This window comes from Chionomys nivalis, chromosome 17 (genome assembly GCF_950005125.1).
Source record: "Chionomys nivalis chromosome 17, mChiNiv1.1, whole genome shotgun sequence".
NCBI lineage: Eukaryota > Metazoa > Chordata > Mammalia > Rodentia > Cricetidae > Chionomys > Chionomys nivalis.
In genome coordinates, this window is record NC_080102.1 from 33,668,047 (window position 1) to 33,688,750 (window position 20,704).

General features: G+C 51.8%; 2 protein-coding genes across 2 annotated transcripts; one reads left to right on the plus strand and one right to left on the minus strand.

Moving 5' to 3' along the window:
* Window positions 1-132: 132 nt before the first annotated feature.
* Parp10 (poly(ADP-ribose) polymerase family member 10) lies at window positions 133-14,099 on the minus strand. Its single transcript, XM_057792393.1, has 11 exons — window positions 13,582-14,099; window positions 9,168-9,484; window positions 8,838-9,092; window positions 8,521-8,757; window positions 7,721-8,445; window positions 7,400-7,621; window positions 7,245-7,317; window positions 6,363-7,004; window positions 6,132-6,265; window positions 799-973; window positions 133-716 (listed from the first exon to the last, which is right to left on the minus strand). The coding sequence occupies exons 2-11, from the start codon at window positions 9,337-9,339 to the stop codon at window positions 412-414; spliced, it is 2,940 nt and encodes a 979-aa protein (XP_057648376.1). The 5' UTR covers window positions 9,340-9,484; window positions 13,582-14,099; the 3' UTR covers window positions 133-411.
* Grina (glutamate ionotropic receptor NMDA type subunit associated protein 1) lies at window positions 13,014-16,183 on the plus strand. The gene is made up of 7 exons (XM_057792394.1): window positions 13,014-13,177; window positions 14,126-14,461; window positions 14,541-14,650; window positions 14,731-14,931; window positions 15,050-15,178; window positions 15,259-15,402; window positions 15,488-16,183. Exons 2-7 carry the CDS (start codon window positions 14,149-14,151, stop codon window positions 15,635-15,637), a joined length of 1,047 nt encoding a protein of 348 aa, XP_057648377.1. The 5' UTR covers window positions 13,014-13,177; window positions 14,126-14,148; the 3' UTR covers window positions 15,638-16,183.
* The last annotated feature ends 4,521 nt before the right edge of the window (window positions 16,184-20,704 follow it).

A 20,704-nucleotide genomic window follows, 5' to 3' on the forward strand; every position in this document is an offset into this window, starting at 1 on the left:
TAGGTCCAGGGCCCACCGCCGCCCCCACCCCTCCGTGAACAGCTGACCTGGCCCCTAGCCACGTGAGTGGCCCCCACGCCCCAAACAGAGGTCGGATTCGGAGTTCCAGCCAGTCTTTATATCTAACTGGTTTTCAAGTACAGGTTTATTCAAAGACAGAGCTGGACTAGGGCGCGGTCCAATCAAGACGGGCGTGCCTGGCAGTGCACCCTCCTGCCGTGTTCTGCTGACCCCTGGCGGTCGTGCAGGCCAAGGAACCGGTTAGGTCTGCCCTCCCTAGTCCACTGTAATCTTGGCTTTCCAGTCAGAGGCAAGAACACCCCCCAGGGGAAGCTCTGTCGCTTAGGGAACCAGACGCTAGCTTCTTAGGTCAAATGTCCACGAAAGAGATTTAAGAGACCAAGGGAGTTATCAGGGGGTACTCCGGAGTATGTTCTTGCAGGTGATTAGATGAGTAGGCAGAGCTTGAGTGTCGTGAAAGATGACAAAGATATTGGGTTGTTGGAGGCAGTCCACGGCGCTGTCGTAGCGAAGGACCTGATCAGAGGCCCTCAAAGGAGGCGCCTTCAGACCGCGGGAGCCCTGTCCATAGTCACCGGTCAGCACCCGTGCCACAAACACAGCCTTGTGGCCTTCACTGTTGGGAGGTGAGTAGCGATCCAGTACCGACATGGAGGCACGCTTGGCGAAGTACACGCCCTGTCCATAGAGTGTGCCTACAGGACAAGACAGGTGAGCCAGCAAGGTGAGGGTCAGCAGAGTCAGCATGGCCGTGTCCCTGCCCTGCACAGGCCTTACCGTTTCGGCCACAAAAGCTGCGGTTGAAACCGTGGGCACAGATGTCAAGCACTGCAGACTCCGATGTGCCGTGGTAGAGGACCTGCTCCACCGGGCGTTGCTGGCAGCATTGCATCAGGCGTTCCCGATGCAGCTGGTACTGTTGCTGCAGCAGTGGGTGTGACACACGTTCCACCTGCCAAATGCATGGTAGTTGGAGGTGAAGTTATTTGGTATCTATCCCTAAAGTGGCCAGAAAAGAGCCGAACTCAGCAATCACCAGCTCTCTGGGGGAAGGAAGAATTTAGGATTTGAACAAAAACTTGAAGCCTCCCATCATACTCTGTCCAGAGGAATACACTAACCACTTCTATGGGACAAAGTGGTATTGGAAAGTTGACTTCCAGGAAAGCCCCTCCAGGGAGCCCTGCGGGTGGGTAGACCCCACCCACTCACTTAGGACCAGCAATCAGGTTCAGCAGTCAAAATCCCAGACAGGAGCCTATATTGCCTCTCAGTGCTGTTAAGATTGAAACAGTAGCCAGGTGGTGGTAGCCCATGCTTTTCATCCTAGCACTTGGAAGGCAGTAGCAAGAAGATCTCTCTGAGTTTGAGGCCAGCCTGGCCTACAGAGTGAGTTCCAGGACAGCCAGGACTACATAGAGAAACCCTGTCTTGAAAAAGAAAGAAAGAGCCGGGCGGTGGTGGTGAACGCCTTTAATCCCAGCACTCGGGAGGCAGAGACAGGCAGATCTCTGTGAGTTCGAGGCCAGCCTGGTCTACAAGAGCTAGTTCCAGGACAGGAACCAAAAGCTACGGAGAAACCCTGTCTTGAAAAATCAAAAAGAAAAAAAAAAAACTCAGACAGTAGAGGAGGCCTCAGCTAACCAAGTCAACTCAGGGATTCACAGCGCTTTTAAAGAAATTCTAATTAGGCTTTGGAAGAAGAACGCAGACTAGCTCATCATCCATGAAACAAAACTAGCCTCTCTGAAAGAAGTCTGCACATCAGAAACAGGACGTTTAGGACGGGGTTGCAAGGCTGGGGATGCAGTGCCAGAGCAGAGTGCTTGCTTAGCCAGCAGGTTGGATCCCCGGGATAAAAAGGAAAGGGGGGACGGGAAGGAGGAGGAATGGAGGGTGGGAGAAGAGGAGGAGGAGGAGGAGAAAGGGGCTCCAGAGCCAACTCTGTGAATGCGCTAGATAATGAAATGGTTAAAGCTAAAGATTCAACTACACGGTACTCCAGATGGATTTAAGGAACTGGTTCTGGGAAGAGCTGAAAGGAGAAAGGAACCGTGAGAGGGCAGGCAAGAGCATGAAACAGCAGGAGGTCTAAGCTCTGCCTCAAAAGAACTCCATAAGCCGAGAGATGCAGGTGGTGCACCCGGGGACACAGTGGAAGATGATTCCCTGAGCTGGAGGCCATGTCACCAGATGGAGAGAACCGTGAAATGCCAAGGACACTGGGAAAGACATGCCCTCGGCACCTAACAGAAAACCATAGTGTTTGAAGTAAAGAAAACTTTGCAAGAATATACATACACACCAAGGTCAGTATACAAATACAAATGGAAAAAAAAATCCCACACTGGGTTTCTCAACACTAATATTGGACGTTAGTAAATCATCCAGCATGGGGCTGGAGAGATAGCTCAGTTGTTACGAGTGTATAATGCTCTTGCAAAGGACCCAAGTTTGATTCCCAGCACCCATGTCAGATGGCTCATAGTTTCAGCTCCAGAGGGATCACCTGCACTCATGTACACATCATCGCCCACTCTCGTATACCTCCACCACACAACACAATTCTTTATAATCTTTCAAAAATAAATCTGGCTGAGAGATGGCTCAGTGGTTAAGAGCACTGACTGCTCTTCCAGAGGTCCTGAGTTCAATTCTCAGCAACCACATGGTGACTCACAATCATCTTCATCTATAATAGGATATGATGCCCTCTTCTGGCATTATACATGCAGAGCACGCATACATAAAATATAAATAAATTTAAAAAAGAAAGCAATTGTACTAACTTTGAGGAGGGTGGATATGAGCCAACAGGTAAAGGCCCTTGCCATGTGAGCCTAGAACCTGAATTCAGGCCCCAGAACCCACTTGCATAAAGATGGAAGGAGAGCAATGTCTTCAAATATCTGAGAAAAAAATATTTTGAATCTAAATACTATATCCCAATCAGGATAATAATGAAGACAAATAAGGACATATTAGCAAATAAAAGACCATGGAAAGTTTACATCTATATCAAATTAGAGCCAAGTGTGGTGGCTTATGCCTTTAATTCAAATACTCGGTTTATCAAGACTGGGTTTCTCTTTATAGCCTTGGCTGTCCTAAAACTCGCTCTGTAGATTCTCGCTCAGAGATTCGCCTGCCTCTGCCTCCCAACTGCTGGTATTAAAGGAGTGCACCATCAAAGCCTGGCTAAAATTTGTTTGTTTATTTCTGTACATGTGTTTGTACATTCACTCAGGAGCCAAAAGGCATCCGTGGTCTCCTCGAGTTGGAGTGACAGGCAGTGATGAGCTGCCTAACACGCGTGCGGAAACCCAAGCTACAGCTCTCTGAAAGTGCAGCAAGCATCCCAACCACTGCGTCATCTCTCCAGCCTCCACACTGCTTTTATTTTTTCCTTAAAAAAATAGATTAGCCGGGCGGTGGTGGTGCACGCCTTTAATCCCAGCACTCGGGAGGCAGAGGCAGGTGAATCTCTGTGAGTTCGAGACCAGCCTGGTCTACAAGAGCTAGTTCCAGGACAGGCTCCAAAACCACAGAGAAACCCTGTCTCGAAAAACCAAAAAAAAAAAAAAAAAAGAAAAAAAGAAAAAAAGAAAAAAATAGATTATTTTTGGGGCTGGAGAGAGGGCTCTGTAGTCAAAAGCACTGGTTGGTCTTCTAAAGAACATGGGTTCAGTATCCATCACCCACACGGTGCTTTCTTCCGGTATCCCTGGGTACCAGGCACACACATGGTGCAGACACAGATGCAGGCAAAACACTCGTGTACATAAAATAAGATAAATAAAAATTTAAAAAATATGTGCTATAAATATGTTGTGTTAATGTGTGTGTTTTACCTGAATGTATGTCTGTGCACGACATGCATGCCTAATGCCAGCAGAATTTGGAAGAGGGCACCAGGTTCCCTGGAAATGGAGCTACTGATGGTTCTGAGCCACCATGTGGTTGCTAAGAACCCAGATCCTGCAGACTTGTTAGTTAGTTTGTTTTGTTTTCTTAGTTTTTTGAGACAGGATTTCTTTGTGTAGCTCTGGATGTCCTTGAACTCATTCTGTAGACCAGGCTGGCCTCAAACTCATGGAAATCTGCCTACCTCTGACTTCCGTGTGCTGGCACTATAAGTGTGTGCCGCTACTGCCTGACTGGCTCCCACATTTTAACAAATCTGGTTACATTTACCTGGTTGTGATGCAAGGATAGGTATTTTTTTTCATTATCAACATAGAGCCAAGGCATGCAGACTACAATATGTTTATGCACCCTAACTACATAGCATAAACACTGTAAATGACTGAATTACTAGATGGGGCAAAGAAGAAATAAGAGCCATTCTATTCTCCTTTGTATAGCTAGACAAGCAAAAAAAGTATCTCTAATAACAGGGGGGAAAAAAACATAGCCGGGCGGTGGTGGCGCATGCCTTTAATCCCAGCACTCGGAAGGCAGAGGCAGGCGGATCTCTGTGAGTTAGAGACCAGCCTGGTCTACAAGAGCTAGTTCCAGGACAGGCTCCAAAACCACAGAGAAACCCTGTCTCGAAAAACAAAACAAACAAACAAAAAAAACAACAACAACAAAAAAAAAACCTGTGCCATTATAAGTTATAAACCCTTAAAAATCAAGTAAATCATCTATATGAATACAGAAGTTGCCAGCCCTACCCATAAATTTTCAGCACCAAGACTGGAGAGCACCTTGCCCAGTATTACCACAAGGTGGCAGCTCGTCTGTCCTTTCTAATGGTTGACCGCTGTCCCCCTCTGGCCTCATCTGTGAGTACATTCAGTCTTCCCGGCGAGAAATCTGTGGTTCGTCGCACAATCTCTTCTGGCTCACTCTCCATCTCCTTAACGCATTTCCAGAGTGGTCCCTCTCGTTACTGCCTGCATACTCTCTGTTCCCCCATCACGTGCAGCGAACCAGCCTAGCAGTCCCTCCCCCTCACTCCTTCACTTAGTTCCTTATTTGTGTTTTTGAGGCAGAGTCTCACAATATAATTCTCACTGGACTGGAACTTGCTTGGTAGACCAGGATGGCCTTAAACTCACAGAGATCCCCCTGCCTCTGTTCTTCTTTTCTCACCTGCTTGGACAGTACCTAGTCTTGGGGCTTCATTCTGGTCCCCTACTACGTGGTACTAGCTTATTTCTTGTCCATGCTCGTAGCTGCCAAATTGAGCAAGGAGCAGCCACAATTTTTAAATGTATACAATACATATATCTATGTATTTTTCTTCCACTAACCTATATCCCCAGCCCCACAAAAAAAAATGTATATTGTTTTATTTACACATAAAGAAGGTAAGACTAGCTCTTTGCCAGAACAGGCCTCTCTGTCAGAGACAGAACACCCATAACTACCACAACCGACCAGGAAGAGTGATCCTCATATTGGCCACCAGATGGTATCGCCACTCCACGCTCAGACAAAGGAACTGTGACAAAGTCATCTAGTTCTCCATCTAGCCCTGGTAGAAAGCATCACTCAGGGAGGCCTGGCAGATCCCTAATCCCTGTGCCCTTCTGGGTATCTTCCTCAGGCTCTAAATGTTCTCTGGGATAAGAAAGGGTACTTATCTATCATTAGGAAGCAGAGACACCCTGAGTGAAGTCCCGAGTGAACGTACGTTGGTGACATGAGCCAGTCATGTCAAGGACCGCAGAACCTTGGCAAAGCCTTCTTCTGGTCCAAATGTAGGTACTGATGGTGTGTGCAGAAAATGTCCATCATAGCTTTCTCCCCTGGGATATGTGCTGCCTGAAGACTGTTCCCAACAGAGACTGCTCCTTGCCCAGCTGTATGCAATAACTTAATTCCTCCTCCTGCTCAACTCCATAAAATAAAGACAACCAGTGTCTGCAGTGCTGCAATTTCCCCATCTAAGAGCCCAGAGCCCATCCCAGCTTTCTATGTGTCTGTGTGTTTGTCTTTTCTTCATTCCCTCAATGCCCTCAGTCCCTGGAGCCATGCATGGATGCAGCCAGCCATTCTATCAGCCTTCAGCATATCCACTTTGAGCAGCTTTGGTCAGCTGACCCTAGCACACAGAAGAGTGTACACACAAGGCCAGCAGCAAAGGACATTAACTCACTCACTCGAACAATTCTGATCCTGCTGTGGGAAGCATCCAAGGAGTCATAAAAGGCCTGCACCACATCCTGGAACTCCTTGGAATTCTCCTCCAGGGCCTCCAGCCTGCCCAAAGGTTCTTTCAGGCTCTGCTCTGACACTGACACACGGGAAGAAAGCGCATTAGGCTCATATCTCGAGCACTAGCCCAGAAGCTAATCCGTTCCACCCTCCCCAAGTCCAAGGTACAGACTCACAGTTGTTTGATGCCTCCAAGGGAAAGGTCGAATTCTGGTCGTAGGGTCCAATAAGCAGAGCAGCCAAATGGCGAGCTGCGCGGGCAGGCTGAACCCCAAAGCCACGGATGATGACGCGGTCGCCATGCAGGGTAACACTCACATCATGGCACCTCTCCAGGCGAGCCCCGAGCTCGGAGGGCAGCACACGGCCCTGAAGACTCACTGTCTCCTCCCGAAGGTGCACCTCCAAGGCAGCCGACAATGCCCGATCCAATTCATTCATATCCTGCTCGAAGGAAGTGTGCACCACCAGCTGCGCCCTGCCTCCACTGCCCTCACCCAGGGGCTCGTCTGCTTCTAACAGGGAGAGGGCCATGGCTCGCCTTAGTGCGCTGGCCTCCTGCTGCTCAACCACTTGGCCTTGAGACTCCAAGGACCGGTGGATAGCCAGCTGCAGGGTGGCCTCTTCTTCTAACTGTCCAGGTGTCCCAGTGCTGAGGGCCACAGGCTCTTTCCTAGCCTCAAGTGTGGACTTTTCCACCCCCTGCTCAAGGGTGGTCTCCTCTGGCTGCTCTCCAGGTTTCTCCCTCCGCCTCTCCATAGGTAGCCAGTTCTCCCCATGAAGGCCTTCCAGGGTAGCCAGCAGCTCTTTGACTTCCTCTAAGGGCAGAAAGAGGCCACTGGGTCAGGAGTCAAGTCCAGCCAAGGGGCTGATAATAAACAATAGGATGAGTCGTGATGGCTAAAAGATAGAGATTGTATCTGTGGGTATGGAGTATACCACAAAATGGTCAGTAAACCAGAAATAGGGCAGAGAAAGGAGAGGATGGTCAAGAAAAGGCCACAGGACATCGTAGGGCCCTTGGAAAGCCCTCCAGTATCTAAGAGAGCATGCCCTACCCAGTCTCATGGTCTCCTGATGGCTGTCTGTACTGTGACCATAGAGGTCTTGGAGGGCCTCAGTGGGATCCATCTGTGGGAGAAGGATGTCAGAGTCAAAGCAGAGGAGGTATCTAGGTCTGGGCTGTGAGAAAAAGGACAGAACTCCATCTTACCCTTCCAGGATCTAGGTCCAGGGTGGCGCTGGCCAGATGTTCTGTCCCAAAGACACACTGGAACTGAGCCTCCAATTCGTGAAGAAGGTACTGCCCCTCCACAGCCAGCAGGAACCGGGCACTGCCTGGGTGCTTCATGTTCAGAGTGTGGCAGCTAATGCTGCCCAGCAGACTCTGCAGCAACTCTTGGGCAGCCTGGCATGGGGCCCTAGGTCCACAAAGCTGAGAGACCGTAAGAGGACAGCCTACAGGTTAGAGTACAGGAAAGACACCTGGACCTAAGAGAAGAGGCAAAGTGAGGAGATTCTGAGGGTCACTTACCCGAAAGCCAGTCACATCTACTCCTTCAAGCGGGAAAAGGGCAACATCTTCCAGGCTGGCAAGAAGGTCCTCATGATACAGCTGCAGGAAGCGCACAGCCCCTGGATCCAGTGACATTACTATCTCCACCGGTCCCTCTTCCCTCTGCTGCTCCTCATACCCAGGGCTCTCCAGCTCACTCTCTGGAGACTCTGTGGCCATTAGTCCCTCCTGCTCTGGTGAGCCAGTGGCCACTTCCCCCAGGCCCTCCGACCTCTGAACTCCCATAGAGTATGAGGCCAATGATCCTCCGTGCCCTGAGAGCCCTATAAAGCCTCCTACTGGACCTACTGGGCTTTCAGACCCCATGATCTCCTCGCTTGTGAAACCAGCCTGCTCTGGAGATCCCATAGCTCCCGGGTTTATAGGCTCCTCTTGCTCCAGAGACCTCACAGGCCCTGAATCAACTGGCATGGCTTGTCCTGGAGCCCCCACAGGACCTGTCCTTAGAGAGGCTCCTAATTGTCCTGGTGCCTCCCCAGAGCCCACAGTCATAGCCAGGGTCTCGGCCAGCCCTCCAGGATCTAAGAGAGCATGCTCAGTGGCTCCAGATTCCTGCACGCTTGGGTGATCCCCTCCACTGGCGCAGTCAGCGAGCTCCTCTGGCTCCAATACATCGTAATGGGGGACAACGCTCAACTCAGAGCCCTGGAGCCAGTGTTTCCGCTCCAGCACCCGTTCAGCCACTGGAGGAGGAGAGAAGACAGCCCATTAGGTTTCTAGCAGGTTTCCCCTTAGTGTAGTTTCATTGCCTCACTCACCTTGCCATTGCTGAAAGTTGACGACAGTGCCCAGTTGCCTGGGCAGGCTGCGCAGGCCCTCCAAGGGTCCCCCACCACTGCGACGCTCATTCTCCAGGTAGAGCTCCAGTAGCAATGGGTCCACTGGGGTGGGGCTGTCCACCACGCGTACTGCTCGGGTCTGGGGCACCCATGCCAAGGATACTGTGACCCCATTCAGAGGCAGATTCCGGGCCTGCTCCTCCAGGGCACAGACGTCTGTGAGCAGTATGGAAGTAGGCTCAGGCACCTTCCTTAACTTTCAGAAGCTATGCCCCAACCCTGCCTGCCTCTCTTACCTGCCTCAGAAAGGGGCATGGATAACTGGACCAGAGCACAATCCTGCCGAGGACTGGCCAGCGCATGGCAAGCCTGCGCTGGGTGCCCCATGGCACGCAGCAGGGCCTGAACATGTTGCTCCAGGGTCAGAGGTGACGTCCCCGGCGGCAGTTGGTGCAGAAGCACACGTTCAGGGGCCCGTGGGGGCGCTGGCCTCAGGCTCAGCCTCGCACCAGCTAGCTGGTGCTCTGCCCGGGTTAAGACCCTCTTCGCGTCTGTAAGCAGAGGCAAGGTGTCAGAGACCTCAGAGTTCAGGGCACCTAGACAGCCCCTGGACTCAGCCTCCTCACCTGCGGGATCTTGAAAGATGAGGATGCCCCCACAGCCCAGTCTCTGCCAGCTCAACAGAGGCCCTCCACCTGAGCGACGGGAGTTCTCAAAGTAGAGGGTGAGCAGCTCATCGGGCACATCAGGGGACAGTCCCCGGAGCTCCACGGCTGCCCCAGCCTCCACCTCTGCCATCAGAATCCTGGGATGCGACACGTGGGAAGGGAAGAGGCCCGCTCCACCGGTTCGGTTCTCTCTCCCTAGCTGTTCCTCAACAGCTTCATTATTTACATTCTCCCTGTGGGTCAGTCAGGCCTGAAGTCCTTGCCAGGCAGAAGGCCTGAGATAGAAAAGCAAAAGTGAAACCAAGTGGAGGAAGAAGGAGGAGCTAAGCCAGTGGCTGCAGCTCAGGCACTTCCTGTCCTGGTGAAGCCTTAGCCTCAGTCCACAAAGAACTTCTAAGGGCCCTTCTGCAGCACGTCCATTAGCCACTGGCCAGCAGAGTAGAACACATCTCCTAGACTTTCTCCACTTTCTTGGCTTCCCTTTGTGACTAATCACCCTGCCCACCGGATACCTGGGTTGCTGTCTGCCCCTCATGGTACACCCCCCTAAGAGTCTCCAGGCTTCTTCTGTTCTCTGTGTCCTAGACCTGAGCAGCACTGATTCTGTAGGCAGGGCCCTGTCTGTGGCTGGCTCTAAGAAACCTTCCCAAACAGGTCTTTCATACCCAGAGGGTAACCAGCCTTGCTTCTAAGTGCTGGAGGTGAGCAATTCTGCCCTTGGCCCCCTAAAAGTACATACCCTGAGACAAGCAAAAGCCCTTGCTGCCGAGCCTGTCAAACTGAGTTCTGATTCCTGGGTCCCACAAGATGGAGGGAGAGGGCTGATTCTTGCAAATTGTCTGACTTCCACATGTGCCACAGCATAGCGTGCGCGCACACACACACACACACACACACACACCATATATACATATATATGCACTACATATATATATGTATACACACAAAAAATAAGTATTTTAAAAATGTAAAGCTCACATCACAGCACAGCTCCTTTCCTGTGCCCTTGAGCCCACATCTGCCTAGTCCTTCCGTCTGCATCATCTTGACCATCACCATTCCCCCAGATGTGGCCACTAGGCTGACAGCCTTTCAGTCACGGATCCTTACCACAGAAGGGGAGCTGGAGGTACAGACAGGATCCAGAGGGCCAGGCCTCCCACCAAAGACATGCCTTTTTTGTTTATTTTTGAAACAGGTTATCCGTTTGTAGCCCAGACTGTCAGGAACTCACTATGCAGGACAGGTTGGTCTTGAACTAGTGATTCTCTGTCTCACTCTCCTGAAAGCTGGAGCTGTGGGCATTACAACCATGCCCAGATCTGGGGCTGTGCCTTTATAATTCACTCTCCTACCCCCACCAGCCGTGCCCACTCTCATATCCCGTGTGCTCTATCGCCTCCAAAGCTGTGACTACTGCTACTCTCTCCCCACTCCTTCCAGTCACGCCAGCCCCAGCTCTGCCGTTCTTCCGGAGGATCATGGTTTTGCCCAATCTATGCATCGAACCTGTAGTCCTTGAGTCTCCACTACCTCCCTCTCCCCACAATTAAGACCTCCAGAACTTCTCAAAGGACCATGCGACCCTCTCTTCTTCTCTGCCACTCCCTCTGTGGTTCCCCATGAAACTGGCAGGAACTGATGACAGCTACAAACCCCAAGGCCAAAGACAGTAAAAACTAAAGTCCGATTGGCCCCAGTTCCCGTTCCTCTAATTCCTTCCCGTACCTGGACACGCTGATACTTAGTGGGTTCTGACCTCCCTACCCTCAACTCTTACCAAAACAGTACCCGTGGGCCAGTTTTCCTCTGTGTGACCTAGCCTTCCCCCATAGAGCCAAGTGGCCATCCTTTCTCCATGATTTCCGTTACCCAGCTTTTAGAGGCAGATAAAATTTGGAGCTAAAAACTCAAAGGACCTCTGAGTGGTTCAGGCTCCTTCTGCGTCCCTAGAGTCAGTTTTGTGTTTGTCATTTTATTTCCCTCAGAGGTCCTGCAAATTATATGAGATTCTATTTCTACAAAAGCCTGTCCCGCCTACTCTGTGCTCTCTTATTATGGGTCCTCACCATCTCCCAGCACACTGTAGATAAATGCCAGCTACAGAAGGCCTGTCAGGCAACAGCTCATATTACTGCCATTGTTACCTCTTCAGGAATGTCTGGGAACTGGATGGTAAAATGATGTCTCGTGTGCTGGTTACTGTTAACTGCCAACTTGATCCAATCTAGAAAGATCTGGGAAGAAAGGTTTAGAGTGGAATTATCCAGAATGGGTTGGCCAGTGGGTATGTCTGTGAGAAATTTTCTTGTTAATTGAAGGTAAAACAACCACCATTTCTCTGAACTGTATAAGAAAGTTAACCGAGAGCAAGCACGCAAGTAGCATAGTTTTCTGCTCTTGGCTGTACACATGAAGAGACTTGCAGCTTCCGTTCCTGCGTTGACTTGGGCAAAATGATGGGTTGCGACCTACAATTGTGAGCCTGATGAGCCATTCCTCCCCTGTGCCACTGTCTGTCCGGGTGTTCACGGCGACAGAACACAACTAGAATTTGTCATCAACAACGGTGAGCGTGTTTATCTGGAGGATGTGAAAAAGCACAGGGCTTATCCTCACTAGATCCAGCTGTTAGCGGTCTCTGGACACAGGCGAGAACTTGTTCCCAACCTCACCGAAAAGCCTCAGGAAGACCAGAAAATAAGAACCAAAGAAGCATAAAATGTCCTAAGCCACAGAGAACCAGGGGGCCACCTAGTGGGATTTTTTTTTATCAGCACCTCAGCCTTCTGATACGTTTTTTTAATTTATTTTATTTATTATATATAGTGTTCTGTCTACATGTTTGCCTGAATGCCAGAAGAGGGCACCAGATCTCATTAAAGAAGATTATGAGGCACCATGTGGTTACTGGAAGTTGAACTCATGACCTCTGGAAGAGTAGTCAATGTTTTTAACCTCTGAGCCATCTCTCCAGCCCCTGGATAAGTTTATTATTTTTGGGTTTTTTTTTTCAAGACTGGGTTTTTCTGTGTAGCCCTGGCTGTCCTGCAGCTCACTCCATAGACCAGGCTGGCCTCAAACTCACAGAGATCCTCTGCCTCTGTCTCCAGAGAGCCGGGTTTACAGGCATGTGCCACCACCTCCTGGCCTGACAAGCTCCTTTTGAGGATATGAGACAGGTGACCAGAGGCTGAGTATGGAAAGAAAGGAACAATTAAATGATTATGTCTCTTAGTCTGGAATAGGCGTGGAATGAAAGGGAAAGTGAATTCTGTGTTTTAAAGCAAATAATGGTCTGGGCGTAGTGAATCATGCCTGTAATGGAAGGCTGAGGCAGGAGGATTGCCACAAGTTTGAGGCCAGCCTGTTACATAGTGAGTTCCAAGCCAGCTGTGGTTACAGAGACCTTGTCTCAAAACAGCAAAGCCAAGAAGGGATCTCCAGAGTCCTTGGAAGCTTCAGTAAATCCTGCGTTTAGGAATTAACTCCCTGAACCACAGGGCCACATGAGCCATAGCAGAACCATGCCTCCAGAAGTCGTTAGCCCCCACGCCAGACTCCAACCCCGGTCAGAGAGCGCAGGGTGCAGGACTCTGACCTGGGACGACTACGGACAACAGTAAACTGCTAGTCAGGCTGGGCACAGCAGTTTAGGTGGGCGTAAATGCACCCTGGCCGATCACAACATCCGCCCTATCACAAGGCCCCCCCGCCCCGCCCCGTCATAAGGCCCCCGCCCCGCCCCGTCATAAGGCCCCGCCCAGTCACAAGGCCCGCCCAGTCACAAGGCCCCGCCCCATCACAAGGCCCGCCCAGTCACAAGGCTCCTCTGCGTCTCCCCAGCCGCAGGCGCAGGCCCAAGCAATCCGGCCGCCCAGCGGGTGCAGGTGCGGACGCACCGGCCAGCACCGCGCGCGACTGCGCAGCGGGCACCGTAAGCACCGGCCTCTGGCTCCCCGGCAGCGGTGAGTCCCCCAACCAAACCCAAGAGCTTGTCACCGCCGCAGCCCCCTGCCAGTCGGCCATCCCCTCCCTTCGTTGTTACTGAGTGCGGCCGCCTCGGGTCAGTTGGTTCGGCCAGGACTCGCTGCCCGCTCGCCCAGACTGGTGGCATCATTGGGGGTGGGGAGCTACGGCGGCCCTGAGCAGGAGGGAGGGGGTGGCATTCTGCAGCCGCCCAGACTCGAGGGCCAGCGACCCCCCAACCCAGCGGGAGGGCCCATCGGCCCTCCGGACGCGTTCTGTGGCCACCGCCCCCTCCCCCGTCGTCCCCATTCCCCGCTTTGTTCCCTTGAACGCCCTCTGGTCGCTTCCATCCCCCACACACCCCCGCACCCCGCTGTTCCTGGCGTACCCTACTAGCAGACACCTTAGCAGCCAATACAGGCCTGCACTGAGCCCCAGGAGCTAGGGACATTCGGCCCTGTGCTTAGGAGGAGGGTCAGGGTTCCGGCTGGTCACAGATGGCCTGGGGATTTCCTGGGATAGAAATAGCCGCTTGCGTTGGCCCCTTCAAGCTGCTTAATAGGCGGGATAGGAGAGGGAGGGCTAGGGCACACCCCCACGCCTCTCTAGCCACTGCGCCGCACCCCAGACCCTTAGTTGCTGAGTTCTAACCCGAAAGACTCGCAGCGGTCAGAAGGCATCTTCCAAGCTCCAAGCCCAGGCTGACAGCCATCACTCTTTCTCCCATCCCCCACCCCTAGATCGGTCTAGAGCAGCCCCTTCCAAAGGGTCCACACCGGTCTCCCCGAGCCCCACCCAACGCTCCCCGCCTCCTTGTTCTGAGGCTTCCTAAAGCCTCGTACAAAGGTCATGGTCCAGCTTTTCTTTTTTCTTCCTGGGTTTTGAGCAGGTGGGGCTGTTAGTGGTTCCAGTCTCCCAGAGGTAACTGTTCCTTTTTTCTCCTCTAGGGGCAGCCACAGAACCCGAGGCCATGTCCCATGAAAAGAGTTTCTTGGTATCTGGGGACAGCTATCCTCCCCCAAACCCTGGATATCCTGTGGGGCCCCAACCCCCTATGCCTCCCTATGTTCAGCCTCCCTACCCTGGGGCCCCATACCCACAGCCTCCATTCCAGGCCTCTCCCTATGGTCAGCCAGGGTATCCCCATGGGCCCATCCCCTACCCACAAGGTGGCTACCCTCAGGGACCCTACCCTCAAGGAGGCTACCCACAGGGGCCATACCCACAGAGCCCCTTCCCCCCTAACCCCTATGGACAGCCACCACCCTTCCAGGACCCTGCCTGTAAGTGTAGGGAAAGGTGGGGCAGGGGCGGGGACTCAGCTACCCTCGTGGGACACTGACCCAGCCTCTGTGCCCCTAGCACCGCAGCATGGGAACTATCAGGGAGAAGGACCTCCATCCTACTATGACAACCAGGACTTCCCCGCTGTCAACTGGGACAAGAACATTCGGCAGGCCTTCATCAGAAAGGTTGCGCCTGGCCGGTGTGTGGGCTGGGAGGCGGCACGGGGAGGCCGCTGAGGTGGGGCTCTGACTTGCTCCCTCCCCAGGTGTTTCTGGTGCTGACCCTGCAGCTGTCTGTGACCCTGTCGACCGTGGCCGTTTTCACTTTTGTTGGGGAGGTGAAGGGCTTTGTCCGAGAGAATGTCTGGACCTATTATGTCTCCTACGCCATCTTCTTCATCTCCCTCATTGTCCTCAGCTGTTGTGGGGACTTCCGCCGAAAGCATCCCTGGAATCTTGTTGCTCTGGTAACTCCCACACCTGAGCCCAGTACCCCTAGGCCTGTGGAACCAGAAAGGGAGGTGCACAGGGGTTGGACCAGGAGCCTCTCCACACACCCACCGCCCCTGTGGCCCTCTTCTGCAGTCAATCCTGACCGTCAGCTTGTCCTACATGGTGGGCATGATAGCCAGCTTTTACAACACGGAGGCAGTCATCATGGCAGTGGGCATCACCACGGCTGTCTGCTTCACGGTGGTCATCTTCTCCATGCAGGTAAGGGGCACCTGAGACAGGACTGTAGCCTCGGGGGCCCTCCACACCCACAGTCTCTCACCTCCTGCCCTCCCTTCTAGACCCGCTATGACTTTACCTCGTGCATGGGTGTGCTCCTGGTAAGTGTGGTGGTGCTCTTCATCTTTGCGATACTCTGCATCTTCATCCGGAACCGCATCCTGGAGATTGTGTATGCCTCGCTGGGCGCTCTGCTCTTCACCTGCGTAAGTGGGGGTGCTGGGAGGCCTTCGCGGGGCTACTGAGTGAGTAACTATGCGGTTTAATACCAACTGTGTCTTTAACCCCTAGTTCCTGGCAGTGGACACTCAACTGCTCCTGGGGAACAAGCAGCTCTCCCTGAGCCCAGAGGAGTATGTGTTTGCTGCTCTGAACCTGTACACGGACATCATCAACATCTTCCTATACATTCTCACCATCATTGGCCGTGCCAAGGAGTAGTAGAAGCCCAGCTCAGGCGGCATGGTTGGCTGAGACCCATGCCCCTGGCATGATAACGCCGTCTGTGCTTCCCTCTCTCTGATTCCCCAGGCACAGCCTGGAGCAGAGGGAGCCCCCCTCACCCTCGTGTATGTACACTGCAAATACTTAACATGCGGACCCTGTGTGGCCACAGCATGGCCCTTTTTAGCCCTCTTGCCCTTACCAAGGGGTGACAGGGCTGCATTTCTGTGCCACCTTCTGTCCACTCATTGTTGCATGAGCCCTGTCTGCCAGTCCATCCTAGGGTATGGGATCAACACCAGGTCCCAGGGGAGAAGGATCACTCTAAGAGGTGAGGGTGCACGTCTTTCCTCCTGTCCCAGCTCCCCTGGCATAGAGCACCCCCGTACCCTCCGCACCTTGCCTTCTGAGGGCCATGCAGGGTGGGGTTTCATTCTTGTGCTGAGCCCTGGGAGCAGAAAGGATGGCATGTTTCAGGGAGGAGCCCTTCTCTCAAGTTGCCATCATTAAAATCCAATAAAGGGTACCTCTCCTCTCTGCTTCTCCTTGTCTCTCTTCTCTCTGCTGCTTCTTTCTATGGAGGGGCTTCAGCACTGCCCCGCCCTGACTAGTGATAAGTTTGGGACAGGCACTGACCATGGAGGGTGATGACAGGACCTAACCGTTGATACGTCACTCTTCCTCCTCATTTTAAGGTGTACTGGAATCTGAGCTGAGGACAGGGTTCCCGAGGCGTGCAGGATAGTGCCAGGTCACACAGTTTGGAGTGCTGGCTGTGCATGCCACTCTGCTGTCTGAGGATGGCACACTGCAGCAGCGGCTCTGTGAGCACTGATGTCTCTGTCCCGGCACCAGCAGCGTAGGTCACTCCTTGGCCTCTGGTACCATGGCACTGCCTTTTGGTGCCGGTTCCTCAGGCCTGCCTGTTCTTCCCTCCCTTGCTCTTCTTGCCATTTCATCTTTGGAGCTCTCATCCATGCATCTATCCAAGTCCCTGGAATCTGGCTATACACAAGCAGAATGAGCCCTCTCTCCCCACAGAAGGCTCCCTGACACCTAGCTGTCAACTCAGTCCAAGCCCCTGGCCTCCTGAAACCCCAAGGTTGGGGCAGCCTTGATCCTTCTAAATACCTTCCCTAGGAGTCTGCATCCTGATTGGAACGAGAGCCAGCCTGGGTCAGTGCTTCCTGGTAGTGTATGGATGTGCTTACTTAACTGGCATTATTCCTCGTGTATGTGGGGACTGGTACTCCACATGCCACCCAGGGCCCACAGGTACCTCGGCCGTGGCCTATGCCAAGCCTCAAGCACCCTCCCCAAAACAAGAGGCTTCTGTATTATCTCCTCAGGCCAGAAGTGGCTATCCTCTCTTCTCTTCTGTCTCATTCTTCCCCCACCCAGCCTCCTCAGCTTCATCTAGACCTTATGTCTACAAACCACACTGCTAGATGTGAGCCGCGGATCCCACAGCCCACCTACCTAAGACCCCTCTACCTGGTTCCGTCAGGGTGAAGCCAGTATTCCTCATCCTGGCATCCAGGCTCTGCCAACTGCCACTGGCTCTCCCAGCTGCCTTGCTACTCTTACTGCTAGCCCTGACCTCAGACAAACTGAACTTTCTCCTCGATGGGCAGTTTTTATAGCCCTTCTGCTGGGGGTGGAGACGTTGCTGCTAAGAACCTGACCTGAAGTCTGCCTTCCTTTAACTGTTAACCTTAGTCATTTTGTACACGCCAAAGTGACAAAACTACTTCTGCCATTCCTTCGAGCAGATCCAGTTCCTCATCTAGAGCACCGTGGCAAGTCCTGTAAACATGTTGACTAGAGGGAACCAGCGAAAGCCCTGGGGTTAACGGCTGAGAACTTGCCCAGTAAGAACTTGCTTAGCGTGTGCAAGGGCTGGGATCCCCAGCACCGCAATAACAAAGCCCCACCCTTGATACCAGCTCACAGATCCAGAGAAAGAGACCATTCACATTGTTAAAACATCCAGCAAGATGAGAGTAGCCCAGGGATCATCACAAAGCAGAGTGAGTAAGGGCAGTGTTGCCTCAAAATCCCCGGAAAACTTAGTTGGGGAAGGAGCTTCCTGGGAACAGCTAGGGCCTGGGGGTAAAGGCCAAACGCAGGGCCTTGAAAGTATCTTATAGTTGAGGGGTACTCGCTGGGAAGTGATGGCAAACGCCTTTAATCTCAGGTATTGTGAGGTGTGGTTATGAGGCCAGGTCTACAAACAACTTCCAGACTCTTTGTCTCAGACCCCGCCCCACAGAGAGAGAGGGGAGGGGCTCAGCAAAAGCTACTGCGTTTTTAGAAAGCACAAGGGAGCTGTTGAGATACCTTAGAAACTATGAGCAAATAGTGCCTCAAACATATGGGGCTGAGTGTAAGGGCCAGAAGAGCAGAGGTTTCTACCCACAGGGAAATGAAAGTAAAACAGAACCGAGCTCCTGATGCTGACCTACACACTTGAGTAAGCAGAAGTGTTCATATTGGGCTGTAAAGATGGCTCAGTGGGGAAAAGGCTTGCTATGCATAGTACATACCCCAGGACCCGAGTAAAGTTGGGCATGGTAGCATTCATCTGTATTTCTAGTGCTCCTACACTGAGATAGGAAACAGAGACAAGAGAATCTGTAGAAGCTTGCGGGCCAGCTAGCCTGGAGTGCGGAGCAGCTAACGAAGAGACCCTGTCTCAAAGGGGAAGATAAAGACTGACACCCAGGTTTGTCCCTTGACCTACATACACACAACATGGCATGGACATGCTTGCACATAAACACACATAGCACATGAAATATTTTTCAGAAAGCTCTCAAGTTGGTACATGTAGTTAAGTGGAATTGTAACTGTGAGATCACCATGGTGATGGTCAAGTGAAAGAGAAGCATTTTCCAACACCTGGGATCTGGCCTGTCCTATCTGCAAGGTTTCAGTGCTGCTAGGAGCTGTGCTGGCACTCCCAGATAGAGACTAGGAGCTGGTCTGGCCCTCACAGATAGAGGCCTTGATGTTCTGTTTAAACAATTTCACAAAACACTGGCAGCAGACCAAGCCACTCTGTCACCATAATGGGTCAAGAAAAACCAAGACCCCTCTTATTTAAACACAGGAAAAACACAGGCATTATTGTTCAAGCTATAAGAAGGACCAAGCTGTGCTCTTCTCTGTGTCTCCAAGAACTGCTCATGCCTCCATAGAGAGTAATCCTACTTGATCAGTCCATAGATGTGCCCAAGGGGGTTATATGGAAAAGCATGACAGGGCTAACTGTACTAGGGCCAAAGGAAGTAACTAACCTTCAACCAAAAATACTTAATTTCATAAGTAATAATTAAATCTTCTTGTTTTTAAGATTAAACAACACCAGCATTTGTGGGGGAAAAATGTTCATCTCTTCATCCTATGCCTGACCCTCAGAGCAACATTATCACTGGTACCAGTTGCAAAACACAGTGAGGGCTTAGCTCTAAACTCCAGCTCCTTGAGGCCAGCTCAGGTCCCCCATGCACTGCCTCTGGCCCACCAGGGCTACTGCTCTACATCTCTAGGTTGGAAGCACCTTCAGAGCAGGAGACTGTGGTCTGAGTTTTATACATAACCCAGCATGTAGTATAGAACCTGGCACACCACAGTGTCAACCATGGATCGAACGAGTAAGTTAACACAGCATTAGCCTGCCTCGGAACAAGTGACCGACCGTCAGCATCAGTGGGTAGTGTCTCAGGAGTGAGGGGAGTAAAACCAAAGGCCATGGTGAGCTGCACAGAGTCACGTGTGTAGAAAGCACATGGAGGAAGGAGAGGACGCGTGGGAGTGGAACGGATTGAGCAAGGGAGTCAAAGTTGAGGTAACCTACCTTAGTCCGGAAGCCCAAATGTCTGAAGTATATTGTGCAAGCAGCAATGGCTCTGAAATGGTTTGAGCAGAGGCAGGAAAACTGGTGAGGACCAAGTAGTGATGTGGGCGAGGAGGTCTGGCACTCAGGGACAGGAGATTAGAAGTAAAGAGACTTGGTGGAAATAAGGCATCAGCCCTGCAGGCTCCCAAATTGGCTCCTTCTCTACTAGAGTCCAGAGGCTACTTTCCCAGGTCCCTGGTGCCTGTGCCACAGGTGCTGCAGGTTTCACAGGACATTGGAGACCTTGCTGAATGGCCCAAATGCACAGAGCCTTCCCCAAGACCAACTTCTCAACCCCCATCTCTTCTCCTTGAAGGCATCTACCCTCTGGATTTGCTTCATCAGCCACATCTCTGCCCTCAAGGCTCTTGGGCATCTATTCTCTCTCATCCCGCTCTGGTTAGCTGCTCACTCTCACCCAGCAACTTCCTGGTCCTGAGATAACTCTAATATCAGGGCCAAACCCACTCCTTGATCCCAACTGTCACCAGGACTTCGGGGGATTTAAGTTCTGTCTTTTGAATGTCTCTGAGCTGGCCCTTCTCTCATGTTATGTGATTGTCACCACGGCAGCCTCCAGTCTATCCTTACACAGCTGGGAAATCTTTCTGAAGAATGACCAGATAGTTATTACCCACTTAAATCCCTTCAGCGCCCTCACAGATAGGGAGAATAAATTTACCTGAGCCCAACTCCCATTCCAAATGCTGTAAAATGCTGTAGCCATGTAAACATGTACGGTGCAGCAGGAATGCACAAAGCACATGCAAAGAGAGACTCTCAGCTTGGAGGGAACAGGTGCATCTGTGTGATTATCAGGAGTTGCCTGAGTTGACCAGAATCCCACTTGGGACTCTCAGGGGAAAAAAGCCCTAGTAAGATGTAGGATCTTATCTAGAAACCTGGAGGGTTCCTGCTAGAAGCAGGTGTGAAGCCAAAACCACAACCCAGGCTCTGCCCATCTCTGCTCCAATGGTTACTGGAAATCAGTTCTCACCCTGTGTCTGGCAGTGGGTAAAGTGAATCCCTTCTAAAAGAAGATAACGCCTAGAACACATTATCTGTAATTTCATTAAAGTTACTAAGTATTTAAAAATATAAGATTGTCTAACAATCAAGAGGGAAAGTCAAACAAAGAAACAGACCTCGAGGTGATTTCATTT

Coding starts and splice junctions, on each gene's coding strand:
- Parp10 (XM_057792393.1), bottom strand. CDS start 9,339: ATGGCAGAGGTGGAGGCTGGGGCAGCCGTGGAGCTCCGGGGACTGTCC. Junction 7,622..7,720: donor TAGATGTGACTGGCTTTCGG/GTAAGTGACCCT, acceptor ACGGTCTCTCAG/CTTTGTGGACCTAGGGCCCC. Junction 7,318..7,399: donor TGGACCTAGATCCTGGAAGG/GTAAGATGGAGT, acceptor CTTCTCCCACAG/ATGGATCCCACTGAGGCCCT.
- Grina (XM_057792394.1), top strand. CDS start 14,149: ATGTCCCATGAAAAGAGTTTCTTGGTATCTGGGGACAGCTATCCTCCC. Junction 14,462..14,540: donor ACCCTTCCAGGACCCTGCCT/GTAAGTGTAGGG, acceptor CTGTGCCCCTAG/CACCGCAGCATGGGAACTAT. Junction 15,403..15,487: donor GCGCTCTGCTCTTCACCTGC/GTAAGTGGGGGT, acceptor TTTAACCCCTAG/TTCCTGGCAGTGGACACTCA.